Source organism: Ovis aries, chromosome 2 (genome assembly GCF_016772045.2).
Source record: "Ovis aries strain OAR_USU_Benz2616 breed Rambouillet chromosome 2, ARS-UI_Ramb_v3.0, whole genome shotgun sequence".
NCBI lineage: Eukaryota > Metazoa > Chordata > Mammalia > Artiodactyla > Bovidae > Ovis > Ovis aries.
Window position 1 is genome coordinate 244,542,738 of NC_056055.1, and position 22,809 is coordinate 244,565,546.

The 22,809-nt window shown below is 52.3% G+C and overlaps 1 protein-coding gene across 1 annotated transcript; it reads right to left on the reverse strand.

Moving 5' to 3' along the window:
* Positions 1–5,260: 5,260 nt before the first annotated feature.
* Positions 5,261–19,199, reverse strand: CELA3B (chymotrypsin like elastase 3B). Its single transcript, XM_027963996.3, has 10 exons — positions 18,914–19,199; positions 17,445–17,662; positions 12,408–16,828; positions 11,341–11,426; positions 9,400–9,497; positions 9,144–9,278; positions 7,898–8,034; positions 7,367–7,509; positions 6,004–6,156; positions 5,261–5,344 (listed from the first exon to the last, which is right to left on the reverse strand). Exons 3-10 carry the CDS (start codon positions 12,535–12,537, stop codon positions 5,327–5,329), a joined length of 900 nt encoding a protein of 299 aa, XP_027819797.2. The 5' UTR covers positions 12,538–16,828; positions 17,445–17,662; positions 18,914–19,199; the 3' UTR covers positions 5,261–5,326.
* Positions 19,200–22,809: the final 3,610 nt, after the last annotated feature.

Sequence of the window (22,809 nt, forward strand, 5' to 3'; positions counted from 1 at the left end):
TGAGCACAACACTTTAATAGCATCATCTTTTAGAATTTTAAATAGCTCTGCTGGAATGTCATCACCTCCACTAGTTTTATTGTCAGCAGTGCTTCCTGAGGCTCACTTGACTTCACACTCCAGAATGTCTGTCCCTGGATAAGTGACCACAGCCTCATGGTTATCTGGGTCATTAAGATCTTTTTTGTTCAATTCTTCTGTGTATTCTTGCTCTCTTTTCTTGATGTCTTCTGCTCCTGTTACCCCTTCATGGGTCACTGTCTTGTCGTGGTGAAAGGGCTTGCATAACTCAGTGAAGCTATGAGCCATGCCATGTAGGGCCATGAGAGATGGACAGGTGATAGTGGAGGGTTCCGACGAAACGTGATCCACTGGAGGATCACTCCAGTATGCTTGCGTGAGAACCTCCTGAACTGTATGAAAGGACGAAAAGACAGGACACACTGACCTTGTTATTCCGTGCACCTGACAATCTCATCATCACACAAGCTCATCTTCGCCTCTTTTGCTGATCTCTGCTTGTGGTGCTTTCTTTGGAGATCTGCTCGTCCAGGTTCTAGCTCAAACGTAGCCTTCACTGCCCTGCCCTTCTTCTTCCTCTTTTTTTTTTTTTCCTTCTCGACATGTGGGGTCTTAGTTCCCCAACCAGAGATCAAACCCGTGCCCCATGCAGTGGAAGGGTGGAGCCCTAACGACTGGAATTCCCTGCCCTTCCAAAGGCACCCATCCAGTTCCTTTATAGCCTGACACTGTTTTCATTGTTGTTGTTTTGGTTTTATGCCTTTTTATTGATTCATAAACCAATATAATCAGTGCCGGGTCTTCACTGCTGTTCCCCGGCTGCTCTTCAGGTGCAGTGAGCAGGCTTCTCACTGCAGTGCTCCTCTTGTGGAGTTCACGCTCTAGAGCGCAGGCTCAGTAGTTCTGGAACTCTGGCTTAGTTGCCCCGATGCATATGGAATCTTCCCAGACCAGGGAGCAAACCTGTGTCGCCTGCATTGGCAGGCGGATTCTTAACCACTGGACCACTAGGGAAGCCCTGTTACCCTGTTTTTATTACCTGTTCATTTTTCTACCTCCTCCACTAAAAGCAGGGTCCACAAGGCCAAGGACCTTGACTGTTCTCTCAGCATGCCTCCAGCACGTACCACTGAACATAGGCTGGCTAAACATTGACTGAATGAATCACTGCGTAACTGAATGGACAGAGAAGGCTTAGGTGGGTTTGTTTTTTTTTTTTTTTTTAGGCTTAGGTTTTATGATCAAGCTAATCTGATAAAGGCCAGGGGGGACATTTAACAAAATTAGGTTGCTTTATTAACCTGATGCAGCAAGGGAGACAACACCCAGAGGAGCCAAACAAAGGAAGAGACCGGTTTATCATAGGATTAGGGAGAAGAGTGGAATTTCCGTGAAAATGAACTGAAGCCCTATTGACTCAGAGCAAACCTCATTGTGTGGAGAAGGGTTAACATTTGACTTGGGCTGAGAAGCAAATCCCTGGTCTTGTTTCCTTGGACAGCACAAAGTTAAGATCAATATAGACTATTGCATCCAGAAACCCCTTATCTGAAGCTCTGTACTGGGGTTGGTAATCCCAGCTGCTTCTCCGCGAAAAATCTGGCTTCAACCCTCGACACCAGAGAAGGATACTGTGTTCTCAAAGTTTCTGACTGTCTCTACTTTTAGAGAATAAGGTTTCTCAGCACCATCTCTGCTGATAATTGGCAACAGAAGACTTGACAGCTTCATGTTTGATAGGAATGCCTTGCTGCCTCATCACTGGGATCTGAGGGCCGTCAAGTGCTCCAGGCTTCCCCCTGCAGGGTGACCCCAGCTCCCCCCGGCCCTGCACCCCCCTGGGCCTCCATTAGAACACCAGGCCAAGTCTCCACCCTGGCTTCCCGTCCAGACTATGGGCTGAGAGGGCCTGACCCAAGTTAGGTTCATTCTCCTCTGCCTGTGCCTGGCACAGAATACCAGTAGGCGCTCAGTCCATGCCCATCAAATCTAACTGTTGATCGGGTTTCTAAATGGGAAGAAAAAAGTGGATGAGGGGGGGAAAAAAGTGGAGGAAAGCATATCAAAATGATGGAAGCAGTTGTGAAAGAGAGATGGGAATATAGGTGGTTTTTACAAATCTTTTCCAAAGTGGAAGTTTCTAAACCTGAGCCAGTATGAATATTCTGAAAAAGGAAAAGATAATGGAATTGTTGACTCTTAAGATTTAAAAAGTGAATTTTTTAAGCTGGTTTTTTTTTTTCTTTTCAAATTAACAAAAACATTTTAGTTCGGTACAGTGGAAAGGTATAGTTAGCAGGATGTCCTAACTCCCTGTCGGTCACATACCTGAGAAGGTTGTCATAGCCCTCAGCCTCCTCCTGAAGCTGGGTGGAGGGCCCTTGAGGGCCCATTGCCCAGCCACAGGATGGAATTTTACATGTTTGACTGCTTTTTGTCCTAAAACTATTTTTGGAAAATTGTCTGAGGGCCTGCCCTGACCCGCCGGGAAGAAGTAGATACGACGGTGGCCTGGGAACATTTGACAGTTGCATATATCTCCGGCATTGTCTCCCATCCTCCCCACTCCCCTGGATTGTAGACGTCTTTGAGTCCAAGGAGGGACTCAGTCCCTTCCTTGCCCTCACTCTGGCCTCGCCAGACCAGTTCCTGAGCTTTTGTGGGAGATGGAGTGGGGATAGCGACTGGAGGAGAGGGTTTCAGGGGGAATGGTTGAGATTCCAGGGGTGGTTTTAGGAGAAAAATGTGGGGCAGTTATAATATGTGGAGCCAGTGGATGGGCAAAGAAAAACGAGAATGTTAAGAGTTACTGTTGATGCAATCACTTTGGAGAACAATTTGACGGACAGGGAAGCCTGGCGTGCTGCAGTCCATGGGGGGAGCAAAGAGTCGGATGCAACTGAGCGACTGCGCTGAACTGAGCTGAAAAGCTGAAAACGAGCACACTCTCCCGCTTCGCCATCCCATTTCTTGGAATATGCCCTAAGACCCCTCTCGTCCGTGCCTGGAGATATATCCAAGGATGTCCCCTGAAGCACTGTTTGAAATCAGGAGAAACTGGCCCCATTCTAAACGTCCATCGGGAGAGGGGAAGGATAAATATCTGCTGTTGTTGGGCAATAGCATGCTCTACAACAATGAACTGGAGAGAGAGGAACTAGCACAGAGTAGACCTCAAAACCACTGGGTGGAAATATTTAGTGAAGGAAGCAAGTTATGGAAAATCAATATGGCAAGATGCCATGCATGTATTTTTTTTAAACTAAAAAAAAAAGTAATATATGGTTTATGGATAGTTATATCTAAATATAACAACAAGGAGTGGAAGGATAAGGACCAAGCTCCATTTATCAGTCAGGAGAGGGGATAGGTTAGATCCATGTCACTGTAACAAACACCCAAAATCTCAAGCAGCTTATAATATATACTTACAACAAGAGTATATTTCTTTTTTCTTTCTTTCTTTCTTTGTTTTTTGAGGGGCCGCACAGCTTGGCATGTAGGATCTTAGTTCCCCCACCAGGGATTACACCCCATGCCCCCTGCAGTAGAAACTGGGAGACTTGACCACTGGTCTACCAGGGACGTACCAAGAGTAAATTTCTTGCATTGGACTCCCCTGGTGGTTCAGATGGTAAAGAATCTGCCTGCAATGCAGAAGGCCTGGGTTCGATCCCTGGGTCTGGAAGATCCCTTGGAGAAGGAAAGAAGGAAAGAAGATCCCACTCCAGTATTCTTGCCTGGAGAATGCCATGGAGAGAGGAGCCTGGCAGGCGACACACAGTGCCTGGGGTCGCAGAGTTGGACATGACTGAGCAACTAACACTTACTACATGTCCATCAGGGGGCAGCGGAGAGGCTCTGCGCCACAAAGCTCTGCTAGCCCCAAGGGAAAACCAGTAATACTGGGTGGACAACCCCGCAAGTGTGAAGATGAAGACCCTTGGATAGAGTACAAAAGGGCCTCCACCTGAACTACAGTTATTATCTTAGAAAATGTGAAGCAAAAATGTGAAATTTGTTTATTGTGGAGAGAAGCTATGTGGGTGCTTTATATATTATTTGTCGGGAAGATTCCCCTGGAGAAAGCGATGGCAACCCACTCCAGTACTCTTGCCTGGAAAATTCCATGGACTGAGGAGCCTGGCAGGCTACAGTTCATGGAGTCGCAAAAACTCGGACGTGACTGAGCGACTTGACCTTCGTCATGTTGTGTCTTTTAATTTTTAAACACTAGACGTGTACTTTTTTTTGTTTGTTTGATTTTTTTATCTTTTAGAAGTGTAATTTTTTAAGTGAAGGGGCAATGGAGCAATGTTAATATTGAGGGTTATATTTGTGTGTCCTTGTGGGAACCGTGTTTCAAGGTATTCAGGAGAAATAGGAGTGAAAGAGTTAGGTTGTTTTTGCGTCCTCTGGATGTCAGCGGTGGCTCTCTGGGCCCTGACCTTCCACCTCGCATGTACATCTGTGTTTGCGTCCGCTCCCCACTGCAGCCAGAGCTCTCCCTGAGCTTGCCCAGCTCACCTCTGTTCCCTCAGCCCTGAACTTTCAACAGAGAAGGTGCCCGGTAAATGTTTACTGAATGACTCTGATATGCTCTGCTCATTTCTTTGTAAATATTGAGCCATTTCAGGCAGGAAGCGTGTTGTCTTCTCCCTGTGGGCATCTGCAGGTTGAAGGAATGAATGCTTGTTGAATGAATGAAAGACTGCAGTCCTTCTTCCCCAGCCCATCAGTGGGAGCAGAAAATACCCAGCCCGTGCCCCCTCCACCATGAGCTTCCCAAGGGGCTGCTGAGGATGGTGCATCTGCAGCCTCTACCGCGCTTTTAGGCCTGTGCTGAAAAGCCAATCATCGCGCAGGTGGCTGTGCAAGGCATCCAGCTTCCCAGAACTCACTCCGTTTGTTTTTGTTTATTTTTCTGTCACGCCTCTTAGTTCCCTGACCAGGGATTGAACCCGTGCTCCCTGCTGTGGAAGCACAAAGTCTCAACCACTGGACCACCAAGGAAGTCCTTCACCTGGTTTTAAACAAAAAGTCCTTTCCTATCCCCTCACTCCCAGGCAAACTGGCGTGCTCGGTCACTTGACAACAGCTTCCTTCTATCTGAGCCTCATTTTTTCTCTCATTCTAATAGGAGAGAGTTGGGTCTCATTTCTACATACAACATCTAAAATTCTAGAAATGGGCTGGAAAGAGAGGTGAGTCAAAGAAGAAAGAAAGACTCAAGCTGGAATTTTCTGAGAGATCTTTTATTTTTTATAAAGAGTGTGGATGGGCACTGCCACCTTGGCCTTGGTTCTTAGTTGCTTGCAATGGTCTGAAAAAAAAAAAAGAGGGAGTAAAACCAGAATGGTCTAGTCAGGAGCACAGCTTCTAATGCCATATGGAACTGAGTTCAAGTCCCAGCCATGTCACTCATTAACTGCGTGACCCTGGGAGAGTGACTTGACCTCTCTAGCCTCAATTTTCTCATCTGTATAATGGGAGTGATCATAATACTTACTTCATGTGGATTTTAAATTAAACACATAGGTGTCATCACGGTGCCTGGCATATGTTTAAGAGTCCATAGATGGTGACTAATGCTCTTGTCATGAACAACATTAATCCTCCCTGATCACTCATTCCCAGGTGAAGCTGGCACGGTCACTGGGGCCTGAGCTTCACCTATCACAGTGTCCATCCCATTTCATCAGTTTGCTCATCTCGTCATCTGTTCCCCACAAGCCGCACATCACTCTATCCTCCATGACAAGAAAAGACCTGGACCAGAGGAGGCATTTCCTAAACACTTGTTGAAATAAGGAAGTTCAGTAGTGTTCAGAACTCTACCCAGAAGCCCTTGAGGCTGCAGAAAACATCTTCAAGCCCCTCTGGAAGGTCCCCAACCCCCACCCCCAACTGCCGATCTGGGATCAGGATCTGCTGTTCTCACCCAGCCCCCACAGCCCTCTCCGCTCACCCTGCCCCGCTCACCTCATCAATCCAGTCAATGAAGGCTGAGACTCGCGTGAACACTGTGGGCTTCTTGATGGTGTTGCAGCCAAAGGCAGAAACGAAGCTGGTCACGCCGTGGACCTGCCAGGAGCCGTCTGCTGCTGGGCAGTTGAGGGGTCCTCCAGAGTCACCCTGGTACGGTGAGAGAGCCGTAGGGGCTGAGCCTTGTCTGAGCTCCAAGGATTGGTTCTGACTTTGGGGGGCTCGAGAAAGCCTTATATGGCCTGACTTCTCCGGGCCTCAGTTTGCCCCTTTGTGATGGGTGCGTGCGTGCGCGCTAAGTTGCTTCAGTCGTGTCCGACTCTTCGTAATGCTGCGGACTGTAGCCCACCAGGCTCCTCTGTCCAAGGGATTCTCCAGGCAAGAGTACTGGAGTGGGTTGCCATTTCCTTCTCCAGGGGAACTTCCTGACCCAGGGATCCAACCTCTCTTTATGCCTCCTTTGTGCCTCTCTTTATGTCTCCTGCATTGGTAGGTGGGTTCTTTACCGCTAGCACCGCCTGGGAAGCCCTTTGTGATGGGGAATGATACCTATTATGCCTATCTTATAAGATATTGTGACAGTTAAATGAGATAAGCCTACAGTCTTAGCACAATGCCTGGTAGAGACGAAGCAAGCTAATAGTAGTTCTGATTGTTATTCCCACAGTTAGTTATTATTATTCATATTCACTTATAGTACAATGAGAGTATTGCTTAATTATGACTTCAGGACCCCAGAGCTGAAGGTGACTTTAGAGATCTCGATGCCTCTTTTCCTCGGTGTGAAGTGAAGTGAAAGTCTCTCAGTGGTGTCCAACTCTTTGCAACCCCATGGACTGTGCAGTCCATGGAATTCTCCAGGCCAGAATACTGGAGTGGGGAGCCTTTCCCTTCTCCAGGGAAATCTTCCCAACCCAGGGATTGAATCCAAGTCTCCTGCATTGCAGGCAGATTTTTTACCAGCTGAGCTACAAGGGAAGCCCAAGAATACTGGAGTGGGTAGCCTATCCCTTCTCCAGCAGACCTTTCCGACCCAGGAATCGAACTGGGGTCTCCTGCCTCGCAGGCGGATTCTTTACCAGCTGAGCTCTCAGGGAAGCCCCGTTCCCTGGTGCACTGACGGGGACTCCCGAGGACCAGGAAGGCGCAGTGATTTGCTCCGGATCAAGTCAGTGTGGCAGACCAGGGCTGTGTGTCCGGGCTGCGCTGACTTCCTCCAAATTCCGCCCGGCCTGGAGGCTGAATGGGCAAGATTCCTCCTCCGGCTCCCAGGCAGAGGGGCCCCAGGCCCTGCACACCCAGCAGAGGGGCTGCAGCCCTGCACCGCCGCGGGCGCGGGCGGGGGTGAGAGCTGACTCACGTTGCAGCCGGAGCGGATATCCCCGCCGGCGCACACCATGGTTTTCTTCACAGTGAAGCCCCACCAGTCCCACTGGGAGCAGTGCTCATAGTCCACCACGGGCAGCAGCGCCTCCTGCAGCTTGTCTGGGAGCGGCCCGCCAGCTGTGCAGACAGAGAGCAGTGAGGGCGGGGTCGGGGTGGGGGGTTGCTGTGAGGGTGCTGAGCCTGGGCCAGGGTCTGAGTCAGAGCTGGGAGCCCCAGGATGGTGTGGGGGTTACGAGGAAAGCCTGCTCCTCCAGTGTGAGGTGAAGTCTCCTCCCACCAGGTCGTGTGGTCCTGCCTGCTCTGTCTATCAGAACATCCCGGCAACGGGCAGAGAGGAGAGACCAAACACTGCCCCGCTGCACACACTGGTGCTTGGGAGGGTGAGGGGAGAAGGCGGCCGCTGGAGGAGGAACGCAAGAAAGTGCTAGGCTGCCCTCAGCCCTCGCCCCGGGCTCTGTCTTCCTGCCCACCGTCCCTTCGGCCAGTTGGAGGACTCAGCACGCACTGTAGAGACGGCCCCAGCCGCTGATGTAGCAGGGGGCTTCATTGGGCAGGATGTCGCCGGCGGGAGGGAGGCTGGCGAGCTGGACCTTGTCTCCCAGCTGGGCGCTGCGCGAGAGCTTGACGAGGGCGATGTCGTTCCTGGGGAGGAGGGAAGAGTGACGGGGAGGAGCCTGGTCCTCCAGCCAGACTAAGCTCCAGCCCCAGCTTTGCTCAGGATATTTCACCTCCGGGATGCCCCCGACGCTCCCCTCTGGATCCCATGCATTCTTACTGCTGAGCAACTTCTGGAAGCCCCCCCTACCCCCCCCCCCCCCCCCCCGCCCCCTCCAGCCCACAATGACCCTTGGCCTCGGTATCTGTGCTCGGCTTTTACACCAGGGGTTTGTACGCTTCATCCGTGTCAGAATCAGAGGAGGGCTTCTTAATAAAAGGATGCCGGAGCCCGTTCTGGAGTTTTGGATGCAGTGGGTTTGGGAGGCCCCGAGGATTGGCCTTCCTAGTGAGTTCCCAGGTGCTGCTGCTGGCCTGGGGACCACGCTTGGAGAACCAGCGCTCTCTTCATCTTCCTGCTTGTCACTCAGATCATCACATCTGGGTCTGACTTTCTCTCCGCCCACCCCAGGAGCCCCATGGAGATGGGCCCAGGTCTTGATCATCACGGTCCCCCACTCCTGCACTCGCAGGGGTTCTGCACCCCACTTTGGTCCTCTCCCAGAAAAATGCTGAGCGAAGCCGCCCAGACATACAATTCTGCATATGCTTGAGAGGCTTAAGAAGCCTACTCAGTGTCCTCACCCAGTGATGGCCTTCTTGACCTTCATGAAGGTCACCCTTGACACGTGGTCAAACTCAGGCCCAGAGAAAGTCGATGACTTGCCCAAGCCACACAGCGACTCAGTGCTGGAGCCTGACTCTCAGCCCAGTGCTTCTCCCTTGAGCCACAGTGCCGGGAACCCAGGAGGCTCTGGAGGAGTGTCCATTGAATGGAGGAACCTTTGGATTTGGGGTTCCTAAGTCACTCCTCTTCTGAAGCCACAGAGCCAAGTGGCCTCGGGGGAGTTCCTGCCCCTGCCTGGGCCCTGCTGTCTCCTCTGTAGGGAGAGAGGTTTGGGGTGGGTGATCCCCAGAGGCTCTCCTGGCCCCGACCTTCAGGTCCATTGCCCCTGGGAGTCTTCTCCGCATCAGTGTCCGGTCCTAGAGGGGCCCGCAGAGGAGCCCCTGGGTGCCCGGCTTGAGAGATCACTCACCCACAGGCCACGCAGTTGGAGTTCCAGAGAGGGTGCACGAAGAGGTCCCCGGCGTTGATGGGGATCACCTGTTCAGAGCCCTCCAGCTCAGAGCGGTCATACTCGCCCAGCACCACCTGATAGGTCCGGGAGGTCCTGCCGATGGAGGTGACATTAGCCCAGGCCTGAGCGGCCTCCTCCGTCCCCTCCCACTGTCCTCCATGGCCCCAGCCCTCCTGGGTCTCACGCAGGGACAGGGGCAAGCGAGAGAACTCACGAGATGCAGTGGCCCGCAGTTACGACCCAGTCAGCGGCAATGAGGCTGCCGCCGCAGGTGTGATAAAATGCTCCGTCCTTTTCATACTGCAGGGAGACCTGGCGGCAAGGGAGGGGGGCTTCTGAGTGGTCTGGGCCCCACAAGGGGGGTTGCTACCCATGGCTGTATAGGTTGTGCCCTGCACAACTCTAGAGGGCAGTAGTCACAGAGAATGGCATCCTCTGGAAAGGGGATGCCCATCCCACACACAACTGTACCTTCCACAGCTGCTTTCAAGCTACAACGGTGGAATTAAGTCACTGCAATGGAAACCACAGGGCCGACAGAGGCTAAAACGTTTCCTCTCTCCGCCTTTGCAGAACAAGCCAGAGGACACCTGATACAGGCCAATGACACCCCACAGAACTTTCTGCGATGATGGAAATGTTTGGTAGGATTCAGCCTGGTAGCCACTGGCCACGTGTGGTTATTGAGAATTTAAACTGTGGCTAGTGGACTTCCCTGGTGGTGCAGTGAATAAGAATCCGCCTGCCGATGCAGGGGACACAGGTTTGATCCCTGGTCCAGGAAGATTCCACATGCCTTGGAGCAACTAAAGCCACACAATTACTAAGCCTGCGCTCTGGAGCTCTTGAGTCACAACTACTGAACCTACGTGCTGCAACAAACCCGGGCACCCTAGACCTTGTGCTCTGCAACGGAAGATGCCACCACGATAAGAAGCCCATGCATAGCAGTGAAGAGTAGCCCTTACTAGCCGCAACTCGAGAAAGCCTGCGTGCAGCAACAAAGACCCAGCCAAATCAATCAATCCATAAAATGTGGTCAGCACTGAGCGACTGAATTTCTAATATGACTTAATTTTAATGAATTTAAGTTTAGGCCTATACAGGAAAAGAGTCTATAAAAAAGAGTGGACATGTTTCTGTATAACTGATTCACTCTCTGTATACCTGAAACTAACACCACTTTGTAAATCAACTACACTCCAATAAAAATTAAAATAAATACATAAATTTAAATAGCCACGCGTGACAAGTGGCCACTGTGTTACTGCTGTGAGCCTAGTCCTCTCTGCCTCCCTCCTCTGACCTCCACAAATGCCCTTCATCCCTTTATTGCTCTCAGACTTTATAGCCCTATTGTATAATGTGTATCCAGAGAAGGCAATGGCACCCCACTCCAGTACTCCTGCCTGGAAAATCCTATGGATGGAGGAGCCTGGTGGGCTGCAGTCCATGGGGTCGCTAAGAGTCGGGCACGACTGAGCGCCTTTACTTTCACTTTTCACTTTCATGCACTGGAGAAGGAAATGGCAACCCACTCCAGTGTTCTTGCCTGGAGAATCCCGGGGACGGGGGAGCCTGGTGTGCTGCCGTCTACGGGGTTGCACAGAGTCAGACACGACTGAAGCGACTTAGCAACAGCATAATGTTTATCGGGGGAAGAAATGTATAATTAGCTCATCAAATCCACGATTTCTTGACCAGTATTGCTAAAATGAGGCTGATGTAGGCATTTCAGTTTTTAACAGTGAATCAGTGTAAAGAAAATAGTGGCAGGGCTTCCTTGGCAGTCCAGGGGTTAAGACTCTGTGCCTCCAATGCAGGGAATGAGGCTTCGGACCCTGGCCTGGGAAATAAGACCTCACATCCCTCCGTAAACATAGCGCTGAACTTCCACCATTAACGCACTGACCCTTGGGTTAAACATTTCTCTTCCCCCAGAGTCTACTGTTAACGTACAAACAGCCCAGTGAGAATTACAGGTTAAATGGGCAAAGCTTCTGTATGAAGGCAATTATCCAAGGGTTCCCTGGCATTTGGGAAACTGAAGTGGATACCGGAAGCAATGCAGTGGGGTCCAGACTGGGTGCCCTGCGATCAGAGCATGGGGCAGAGAGCCCACGGTGGGAAATAGCGCAGCTGGTGTTGCTCTTACCTGCCAGGGCCAGCTGTAGGGGACCGCGTCCTCACCATTGACAACTCTGGAGGAGGGGTGGGAGAAAGGCTGGCTGAAGCCCGAGGCTAGAGGAGACAGGAGAAGGGTCAATCAGTCCCAAGGTTCCCCAAAGCAAAGAGGAGGTCTGGGCCCCAGACAGGCTGTGATGTCCCACACAACTCCTTCCCGTCTCTGACCCCAGTAGCCGCGTATCAACAGTGAGCATTTGGGCAAGAGCAGGGATTTCTGGAGTCCTGGGAGTCCGGGATGGAGATGAACACGCGGCTTCCTTTCAGGGCAGGAGTAAACCTGATGCACTTAGAACAGCGCCTGGTACCCAGAGGGGGCTTGAGGAGCGATAGCTATCGCCATGAAGAGGGGCTGCTTTGGAGTGAGGCTGTCTGGATTCAAAGTGCAGCTCTGCCCCTGGTTCTAGGATGGGCCACTTTACTTCTCTGAGGGTCAGTTTCTCTATCTGCAAAATGGGAATAATAATAGTATAGACCTCATGGGACTGCTGTGAGGATTACAGACGATAATACAAGAAAAAACCCCAAGCCTTCTGCCTGGAATATAGCAGGCATTCAGTAAGCATGACCTGTTACCATCCATTACTGCTAGTCAAGGGAGGCTGCTTGGAGAGGGCGGCCCTGAGCTGCACTGTAATACGGCAGAGGCACCAGGAAAAGGCTAGATCACAGGATATGGAATGCAGTAAGGGGAGTGTGAGGGGAGAGTTGGAGGGTTAAGCAGAGGAACAGAAATTCCAAACCCAAGCAGTCTAACCACAGAGCCCAGACTCTAACATTAGACTTTGTTTACCACCGTTTCTGTCAAGGACTCCCACCCAGGGGTTTGGGTCTCCCAGTCCTCCTCCTGAGCTGGTCCATCACCCACAGCTTCCCCTCGATTCTCTTGCTCCAGCACCGAGCTGAAAACCTCCACCGCCATCCTCAGCTCCAAGCTGAGCCCTCTCCTATGAAACCAGGCATTGCGTTCGAGAGACTCAGGGTGGGTGGTAGATTTCAAGGGATCCTGGCCCAGGGCAGCACAGGCTGGAGTCTTACCAAGGGCTACAAATAGGAGAAAACTCAGCAGCTGTATCATCATGAGCTTTGAGACGATAAGAAAGGGATTCATAGCCCAAGGCTTTAATATAGGGCAGAAGATGGGCGGGGGGACCCTCCTGGGCCCCATTCCCGGAACAGGTGGTGGAACACCAGGTCTCCCATAGTCCAAGGCCGCATCCCCACCCACCGCAGATGGGGCGGTGACCGCCAACAACAGGGTCCCGAGTGTGCTCTCCAAAGTGAGGCTGCACAGGTGGCCCGGAATGGCAAGCCGATAACAGGGGAGGGGGAAGGAAAGTTCACGTCAGAGTAAGACAGCCTCTTCCAGGAGCAAACAGGGGCTCTGGGACAGCTCACACCTGTGTTCAAATCCTGGCTTTGCCACTCCCAAGCTCTGCGTCCTTGGGCACATGGCTTACCCTCTCTGAGCTTCAGGTTTCTCATCTCTAATATGGGATTAATATTACTCTCCACCTCAATTAAAAATACGTTTTTGTTGAGCATTCTTTCCATATCAGGATGTTCTTGGGGATGCAGCCTTGAACAAGAATGGTCCCAGCTTTCTTGGGGCTGCTTTAGTCTACTAGGGGATTTGGAGGATGTCAGTTGCTCAGTCGTGTCCGACTCTGCGACACGTAGCCTGCCAGGCTCCTCTGTCCATGGAATTCTCCAGGCAAGTCTGCTTACTAGGGAAGACAATGACAAATCAACAAAAATAAAGAAAGGCTATTTCTGTTTGTGCTGGAAGATGCTATGAAAAGAATAAGATGTAGGGGACTGAGGTGGGGATGGGAGTGACTCATTTAGGTGGGGGGCCAGAGAGAGTGACATTTGGGCTGAAGAGATAGTGTTTGATTTAAGTCCTAAAGGGTGAGTAAGCCAGCCATGGGTAGCCCTGAAGGAAAAGCTCCCCAAGGGGGGAAGGACAAGTGCAGAGGTCTGGAGGCTTGTCCAAGAACAGGAGGTCAGTGAGGCTGAAGCATCAAAGCCTAAAGCTGATTTCACACCTGATCCAGCAATTCCACTCCTCTAGCCTCTCAAAACATGTGCCCCAGGAGGCATGCCCCAAGAATGTCCCTGGCATCCCTGTCCACTTTCCTCAATAATGAAAGCCTAGGAACAACAGAAATGCCCATGAAGGCAAGTGGATGAATATGTGTAGTCTGTGTATACAATGGAATATTAAGCAGCAGTCAAAAAGAACGAATCAGCATGACATGCCACACTGTAGATAACCTCTAGGAATATAAAGCAAGAAGGAAAAGAAGGCCCCAGAAGATGAAATATTGTTTAATACTCTTTTTGGAGAATTAAAAACTACTGAAATTTAAACATATACCTTTTAAAAAATATAGATCAGTGAATAAAATTGCATAAAAAGGCAAGCAAAGGCGCAATGAACCTAGGGTTAGGAATTATGTTCATTTCAAGTCTGGGGTGAAGGCGAAGAGGATAGGTCAGATGTTTTGAGAGCTTCCAGGCTTAGCAGCAGCAGCAGCAGCAGCTTTGTTTTGGTAGTTTTTGTTTTAGTTTTAGATTTTTGTTGAAGATTAATTTACATATAATAAAATTCACCGGTTTTAATTGTAAAATTTAATTTTTGACACACACACACACAGGCAGGTAACCACCGCCACCATCATGACATGGAACATTTTCATTACCCAGCTAGAGAGCCCACACACCCAACGAAGGATCTTGCATGACACGTTGAAGATGGTGTGTTCTGCCACTGAGAAAGAAAGAAACTGAAGCACTCTGTTGTGTCTGACTGTTTATGACCCCATGGACTGTAGCCCGCCAGACTCCACTGTCCATGGAATTTTCCAGGCAAGGATACTGGAGTGACCCAGTGATCAAACCCGGGTCTCCTGCACTGCAGGCAGCCTCTTAACTGTCTAAGCCACCACGGAAGCCCTAGGCAAAAAAATAAATACACACACACACAAAAAGAAATTTTCCTCCCGCCTAGTCACTTTCTGTCCCCTGCCCCTACCCTCCCACCTCCACACCTGGCCCCCCTGGCAACCTGGGATCTGCTTTCTGTCTCTTTAGTCTGGCCTTTTCTAGAACCTTTACATATAAATGGAAGCATATAGTATTTATCTTATGTGTCTGGGCATCTTTTGGTTAGCATAATGCTTCTGTGAGTCACATGCGTCGTTGCGTTAGATGTGGTTTTGTAAGCGGCAACTATCTTATTTAAAACAACTATGTGTCTAATAAATAAAAGTGGCCCATGAGTGGACTAACGCTATTTGATTAACCTAATTCTGTTTCCAGAAACCCAGATTTAGAGAGAGAGAAAAAGAGAAAGAGAGAAAAAGAGGTGGTTGAAGGCCAGACCCCGTGAGGTTGCAGGTCAGGCTGATAATGAGTTGGGTCTTTAATTCCAAGCATAGGGAGAAAGCCTCAGGGGCAGGAGTGGTGATTAAGTAGGAGAAGGACCTGGGATCTCACTTACACTTTCAAAAAATCTCTTTCCTGGGTGCTGTATGAAGGCTTGTGGGGTGAGAGTGAAGGGAACCAGCTGGAGCTATTTCAGTTTCTTGGGCGAAGTTGGGGTATGGGAGGTGGGGTTGGGTGGTAGAGACGGAGATGGAGAGATTTGGGTGGGATCAGGAGGTATCTTGGAGACAGAACGATATCTGAGACCATTTCAGTGAAGTGTGAAGCACAGAAAGTGAAAGCGTTAGCTGCTCGGTCGTGTCTGACCCTTTATGTCTGACCCCGTGGACTGTAGCCCGCCAGGCTGCTCCGTCCATGGGATTCTCCAGGCAAGAATACTGGAGTGGGTAGCCATTCCCTTCTCCAGGGGATCTTCCCGACCCAGGGATGGAGCCTGGGTCTCCTGGCCTGCAGGCAGATTCTTTACCATCTGAGCCGCCAGGGAAGCCTGTGAAGCAGAGAGGCTGGCACTAAATCTGTGAACTCAGTTCACATTATTCTAATTGTAGAAAAGACTTGGCACATCCGCGTTGGCTGCTGGAAACAGCCTCCCAGCCCAGGGCCGACATTTCGCAGGGTCTCAATGCACGTTTGCAGAATAAGGCAAAGGAGCTCTGCAGACTTGACTGAGCAACACTCTCCTGTCCTCCACACCCAGCACTCCAAGGACGGCCAGATTCCTTCCTGCTGGTGTCATGGATCATGGAGAGCCATTCTCTGGGGGCTGCTACATTTCGGAAGCATGGGAGGAGGGCAACGTTTAGCTGCTTTAAACGGATCCCTCGTGATGGAATGCCAGGCATCAGCAGGCAGGGTTTCTTTCAAGGGTGCAGCCCCTCCAAGCAGCCCCTACAGTGACGTCTGTGACACCAACAGCCTGGGCCTGTGGCGAGTGTGTGGACAACAACAGAAGCAGCTGTGAAAATCCTTCAGAGCGCGATAAAAATAGCTGCGCCCTCCCTCCCCCTGTTCCCTGTGGGCCCGGGCATGCTTGTTTGCTCAGCTTTGAAGCTCACAGCCATTTCCCAGACCCTGAGCAGAGGAAGAAAGGGGGAGAAACTGAAGACATGCCCAGGGAGGAAGAAGGGCAGGTCAGAGCTTCCCGGATCCCACCGTAGAGGGTCTGAAACAGACACAGCCTCAAAGATGATCTAATCCGTCTCTTCTGACAGATGGAAAAGGAAGACCCAGGGAACAGCAAGGACTGGCTCAGCACCCCTCCGCAGGGTCACTGCCTGCTCCCCGCAGGGTCACACGATAAGCCACCCCAGCCTTTATCTGGGTGGCCTTGAGTGGGTCCCAGCCTCTCTGCTGGTTCTGCAGGTGGCTGTGTGGCCACCCTGGCCCTCTGCTCTGTCCCAAGGGAGATGGACCCTCCAGGACCGCCCCATCACTAACCCTGTCAGGTCACCTTAGCCTCAAGGCCTAGCAGACACGCTGCCAGGGTGCTGCTGATTAATCCTCTGGAGTTTTCCGGCCTGGGAGCAGCTGGAGCTTTTCCCCTGGGAAGAGGGAGCTGGCAGGGAGGCTGCAGGGGCCCAGGTCCACAGCAGGGCTCAGCCTAAAGCCGAGCAAGCGGCGTCCTGAACAGGAGGCGCAGAGCGAACAGAGAATTCGGAGGTGTGTCTGGAGAGGGTACGAGGGAGTTGGGGGGCCTTTTCTTAGCAGCAGGGGGAGGTGTTTTCATTATTTCTAGTTTCCTACCAGGTGGGAAACTTCAGGAGGGCACAACTTTCTGATTTATCTTTGAATTCCCAGTGCCAGGAGGAGCCTGGCACGTGTACTCAAGGAAATGCACAATACGTTAAAAGAGGGAACGAAAGAATGAATGAAGCTGAAGATGCTTCAACGCCTGCTGACTCTTCCTCCCCTGACTCTCAGGAGGGGCGCCGCTGGAGGCCGGCCCCTCTGAGCGTGGTCCCATGAATGGTGGTTCTGAGGGCAGTGTTTGGAGGATGCTCATCCATGTCCTGCGGCAAACAAGCCATGAGAGAGAATGGAGCCCCTGCTGTGTTCTCTGCTGGGAGCTCAGCTCCCACCCAGAACCCTGTGGGCACCCAGTAAAGAATCAGAGGGTCAGTGGGACTGGGAAATGGGAGGTTAAACAAAGTCCACAGGGATCTCTCCTGTAGGACTTCTTGGAATCTGGAAGGTGCCAATGTTCATGGGGAGTCAGACACAGGTGATCTTAATCCCAGACTCTGACGCCTCGTTGCCCAGCATCCCTCTCGGGTGGGATGGCTCAGCCTCTGAGATCAGGCAGGGGCCCCATTGGCCCTGCAACGGCACCAAAAAGCCGCTGAGGGGACCCAGGGCTGGGCTGCCACGCAGATGGCTCTTACTCCGAGGAAGTCGCTGTCTCAGCTGGGACCCGGGGAGGTTGCTGGACAGTGGCACTGAGGAAGGGTGCGGGCCCGGGGCCTGTCTTCCTGGGGCCAACCCCTCACCACCCGCTCTGGGGGATGGTGCTGACCCAGGGGCTGGAGGTAGGCAGTCCCCTCCCTCCCCACTCTCATTCCACTGCCCTCCTGGCACGTACACATCCACAAATATTTGTCAAACACCCACTAGATTCAAGGCACTGACCTGTCACCAGGGATGCTCCTGCCAAGGAGACACAGCCGCCTGAGCCCGCAGCCAGCAGGCGGGGTGCGGCAGCAAGAACCGGGTGTCAGCCGTTCTTCTGGACCATCTCTGCTCCTCGCCCGGCTGCATCCTGCGCCGCGGGCCAGCCTGCTGGAAGCATCCGTGGGCTCCCTGGTCCTCTGGGTTTGGTTCAGTCAGTGGAGGGTCCCAGCAGGAACCTGGGGGACGGGAAGATGGAGCGGTTGGGGCGTCTGTTCCAGGGCCTGCATCCCTCCATCAGAGGCCGTGGCGCCTGTCGGGGGCCGTCTCCTTTCCCCACAGCTCCTTCCTCAGGGCTCCACTGACTGCCTTCTCCCTCTGCCCCTCCAGGCCTGGGGGTGGTCTCGGCTCCCCTGATGCATGCCTTGAAATGCCCCCACCATGCCTTGTTAGTTTCTCCAACCCCACCTGCACTTTTTTTTTAATATCCCTCAGTTACCTCCTGGGCTTGACGCCTGTTCCCTTCCTGGACACTGACCTGGGATACACTTTTGTTTGAATATAGCAGAGAACCCAAATAATGGTGCATGAATAAGAGGGAAACATATTTTCCTCTAACCTCAAAGTCTGGGCTTCCCAGGTGACTCTGTGGTAAAGAACCAGCCGGCCAAAGCAGAAGATGTGAATTCGATCCCTGGGTCAAGAGGACCCTGTGGAGGAGGAAATGGCAACACACTCCAATATTCTCACCTGGGAAACACCAGGGACAGAGGGGCCTGGCGGGCTACAGCCCATGGTGCCGCAAAGAATCGGATACGACTTTGCAACTGAGCACGTGTGCATGCGGCTTCAGAGCCCCAGGCTGGCGTTGCGGTGTTGCTCTGGGAAGCCATTCGCTCTTTCTGTTTCTCAGTCCATCGCTAGGAATGCGCCTCATCTTCAAGGCATGGGTTCTGTTGTGTATCCACCCCCCCCCCGAATTCCCTGGTAACTCAGAAAGTAACCATATTTGGGCATTAGGGTCATTGCAGATGTAATTAGTTAAGATGAGGTCATTTGGGTGGGCCCTAATCTAATATGACTTGGATCTTTATAAAGAGCTGAAATTTGGACACAGAGAGACCCACACAGAAGAAAAACAGCCCCCTACAAGCCAGGTTTTCACGACCTGGAAAAACCCTCAGAAGGAACTTACCTTCCTGACCCCTTGATTTTAGACTTCTAGCCTCTAGACCCTTGAGAGAATACATTTCTGGTGTTTAAATGACCCAGTTTGTGGCCCCAGGAGACTAACACAGCCTGCAATGGCCTCTGCACCACACCACATTCCAGACGGAGAGAAAGGAAGGGGCAAGCTGACACGTTACTCCAGCACCCAAGCGGGAATTTGTGTCCGTCTCCTCTGACCGTGCTCGGAAACCAGCCCGTGGTCCCCCGCTAGCTGCCTGGGGGACTGGGAAACGTCCTGGCACAGGGGAAATGCCTCTTACCGGGGAAGAAAGGGAGAAGAGATACGGGGGGCAGCTGCAGGTTCCTGGCACCGAGTACCACGAATGCTTTCAGAAGCAGCAGCAGGAAACCCTGCCTAAGACAAACAGTTAGGAATTCTACCATCTCTCAGGACTTGGCTTCAAGTCTGCGAGGGGGGAGCGTGGGGGAGGTCCACCCAGGTTTGGGGTCCATCCTCTGCTGCTCCCAAGGCTCGGCCCTACACAGGCGCTGGTTTCCTCCTCTGGCTGGAAAGTCGGACGGCTGCTGCGGGTGTCAGTTCAGTCCGGGTCAAACCAGGAAACAGGAATCTCAAGTATCTGGAGCGAAGGGAACTGGTTGCGCGGGTGAGGGGAGTGCTGAGAAGACAACAGGGCTTAGAGCAAGGTCACGACTACCTTCCAGGATTGGGGACGGAGGAGTGGGGTGAGCTGGCTTGCTCAGCAGGGGCGGGTCCAGTGGGGGCCATGGAGCACGTGCCGTGGAGAAAGACCCTGGGTTTTCCCTTCTTCCCTGCCTCCCACTGGCTGAACCAGGCTGGGTGCCTGGGAAGTCAAGCCCGCAGGAGTCAGTCCCCCAGTCCCGGGCCCAACCCTGATCAGGGCAGGAATCAGCCTGAGTCTGGAGGCTTTGTGGGAGGGAATGGGAAGGGAGGGGAGAGATGGGACTGGAGACCTCTGTGGGCAGGTGCCCTAGAGCCGTGGGGCCCTTTCAAGGGTCTCTAACAGGAGAATAACATGGGAGTCCCCTGCGTCCAGTGGTCAGCACTTGGCACTCTCACTGCAGGGGCTCGGGTTCGATCCCTGGTCTGGGGAATTAGGATTCTGCGAGCCATGTGAAGTGCCCAAAAAAATCCCAAGGGAACAACACGATCCAACATGTTTTTAGACTCTGTCTCTGACTGCTGAGTAAAGAGGAGCAAGAATACCGTCGGGCAGATAGCTGGGGTTCCATAGAGGTTGTCCGGGTAGCCAGGGTGAGGGCAGAGAGAAGCAGGTGGGCAGAGGACAAAGGTGAGCGCTCAAGAGAGGCAAAGCCTGGAACTGACAGGGGCGCCACAGGGACGGGCACAGACATGCCAGGCCAGCCCAGCTCTGCGTCCCAGGTACACAGCCACTCCACGGGGCCTGCACACAGCAGGCACTCACTCTGCGCCACTCGTGGGTATACACACAGGCAGCCACACACACACTCAGCTGCGCTGGACCCACTGCGGCTCGTCCTCAGCTGGCTGCCAACCTGCCCTCTACATGGAAGAGCGCATCTTTCTAGAAGGATTTTGGCAACCAGGAACAGACGACGCCGTGAAAAGAGGCTGAAATGATGATGGTTTTCTCACCTAACCAGGTGGAGAAGGCAATGGCAGCCCACTCCAGTACTCTTGCCTGGAGAATCCCAGGGACGGGGGAGCCTGGTGGGCTGCCATCTGTGGGGTAGCACAGATTCAGACACGACTGAAGTGACTTAGCAGCAGCAGCAGCACCTAACCAGGAGGCAGGGGTGGGGGTGGAGAGGCAGGCCAGTTGCCGGTCGGTAAAGTCAGAGGCATTGTGATGCCGCTGGGGACCAGGCTCTTGCCATCTTTGTGCTCTGCCAGCCTCTGCGAGGTGCTCTCTCCTCTGGGCTGCCTCCTTCACTGCCTCAGGAGCAAGACAAGGGTTTGAATGCAGGAGGTTTATTCTGGAGCTGCTCCCAAGAAGCCCGCGTAGGGGAGCAGAGATGCACAACCGAGCAGGTAAGGAAGTTAGCCTGGCACGTGTTAGCGGACAGCTGGGGTCCAAGCCACCGGGAACTCTGGGGGCCAAGGCCTCGGGGCTGTTCCACCGATGTGTGAGGGGGCTGCGAGCGTGTCTTCCCACACCCGTTCCCTGAGGACGGTGGTGTGTGTGTGCACAGGGCAGGATCACTCCCATGCACATCTCCATTGTGCCCGTGGCATGGTGTGCAAGCACGTGCTTGGAACGGGCACCTTGGCTCCCCGACGTCCGCACCCCTGAGTAGACACACAGCAGAGCACACACGTGCTTGATTCCCATACACACTGGGGAGCGCACGCTTCTCCTGGTTAAAACGAGCACTTGTCTTAGTCTGCTTGGGCCGTTGTGACCTAATGCCATAGACGCAGTGGCTTAAACAACAGACATTTATAGCTGACAGTTCTGGAGGCTGCGAAGCCCAAGAACGAGCTGCCGGCAGATCCCGTGTCCTGGTTTGCTGATGCCCATCTGCTCACAAAGATCGGACCCAACTTAGCGACTGAACAATAGTCCTCTCTCATGGTGGAGGGCAGAGAGCAAGAAAGCCAGCTCTCATGTCTCCTCTTACAAGGGCATCGATACCTTTCATGAGAGCCCTATTCTCTCCTGACCTGTTACCTCTCAAAGACCCCGCCTTCTCTGTCATCACACTGGGGGCCAGACTTCAACGTAAGAATTTAGGGAGACACAAACACTCAATCCATAGCAACCTCTCTCACTGCTTCATCCTCTGGTCTTTGGCTTGGGCCTTTCAATGGCTGTGGAATTAAACATGTTGGAAAAGAACCCACCCTGCGGAGCTCCTAAAGTGGAATCACTGGCAGAAGAAGCTGCAGGGCAGCTGGGGTGAAGTCGGAGAGACCAACCAGCCCCACCTGGGGTCACGAAGGAACTCTCTAGCCCAGGAGGTAATCTCTCATGTTACCAGCAGGGGGTGCACGAGAGCCATGACTGTCTCTCCAGGTTTTTTTTTTCCCAGTTGGTTGCCTGGTTTGTGTAAAAATGTGTTTGTCTCTGGTTGTTTGAGGGAGGGGATGGGTCTCAGAGTTTCCTCATGGAAGTTTGGCTGAGGGACACGAATATGGTCATCAGAGTTCTAGGGCCAGCGTCACACAGGTTCCAAGGCCCAGACACGGCACTGGTACCCAGTTCCTGTCCGATGAATGGATAGGTGGATGGATGGATGGATGGATGGATGGATGATTAGGGGAATGAGAGAGAGGTGACCCAAGAGGGAAAGATTAAAAAAAGAGAGAGAAATAAAAGGTAAGTAGAGAAGAAAAAAGGTAAAAAGAGGAGAGTTGGAAAGAAGCTGGAAAAAGAAAGTTGGACAGAAGATAGACTGGGAAAGAATGGGAAGCGCGAGAAAAACGCTAGCAAGCTGTGTGGCGGGAGAGGCGAGGGATGAAGGCAGAGCTAACTCTGCCAGTCTCGGCGCCTGGGCCTGAAGCGCCACTGTTCCTGCGTGCTGCCCACTGATGCCGCTGCAGTGCTCCCCATTTTTCTAGGCCAGGTGGGACTGGCACCTTCCTCGGGAAAGGCTCCTTGAGCCCATGGTCAGGATCGGTCCTTCTTGCCTTTTTGCTGTCGCATTTGGGACCCCTCGTCTGCTGGGCTACACAGGGGCAGTGGAGTCAGACAGACACAGAGTTGGTTTGAATTCAAACCAGTTCATTTATCCATTAACTAAGATACCTGACCTCTCTGTGCCTTGGTTCCCACAGCTGGGGTTATACCAGCAGCTCCCTCACAGAGGTTTTTTTCTGATCATCTGGGTAGGTAGGACATTTACATGGGGCTTGGCGCTGAGGGAGCAGCACTGAGAAGGTGACAATCACTGTCCTTGCATTCCAGAAAGTCCCGACCTCAAATGGTCTATTTCATGGTTAAGTTGTTGCCTCGATTTGGGGTTCAGGAGAGTGTGTCATTTAAATGACAGTCAAACGTTACTGGAATCCATGTAAGCTCCTCAAAAACATTCATCTTTGCATAAATCATTTTTTAAATAATTTTGCTTATTTATTTTTGGCTGCACTGGGTCTTCGTTGCTATGTGAGGGCTTCTCTAGGTGCGGCGAGTGGGGGCTACTCTGCGTTGTGGCGCGTGGACGTCTCCTTGCAGGGGTTTCTCTCGCTGAGCAC

Excerpts from the sequence above, each read along its gene's own strand:
- CELA3B (XM_027963996.3), bottom strand. The coding sequence starts at position 12,537 with ATGGGGCCCAGGAGGGTCCCCCCGCCCATCTTCTGCCCTATATTAAAG. Across the intron at positions 8,035-9,143 it reads TCCAACTGCGTGGCCTGTGG|GAACGACATCGCCCTCGTCA; the intron begins GTGAGTGATCTC and ends CCTCCTCCCCAG. Across the intron at positions 7,510-7,897 it reads CGGCTGGGGCCGTCTCTACA|CTGGCGGGCCGCTCCCAGAC; the intron begins GTGCGTGCTGAG and ends CTGTCTGCACAG.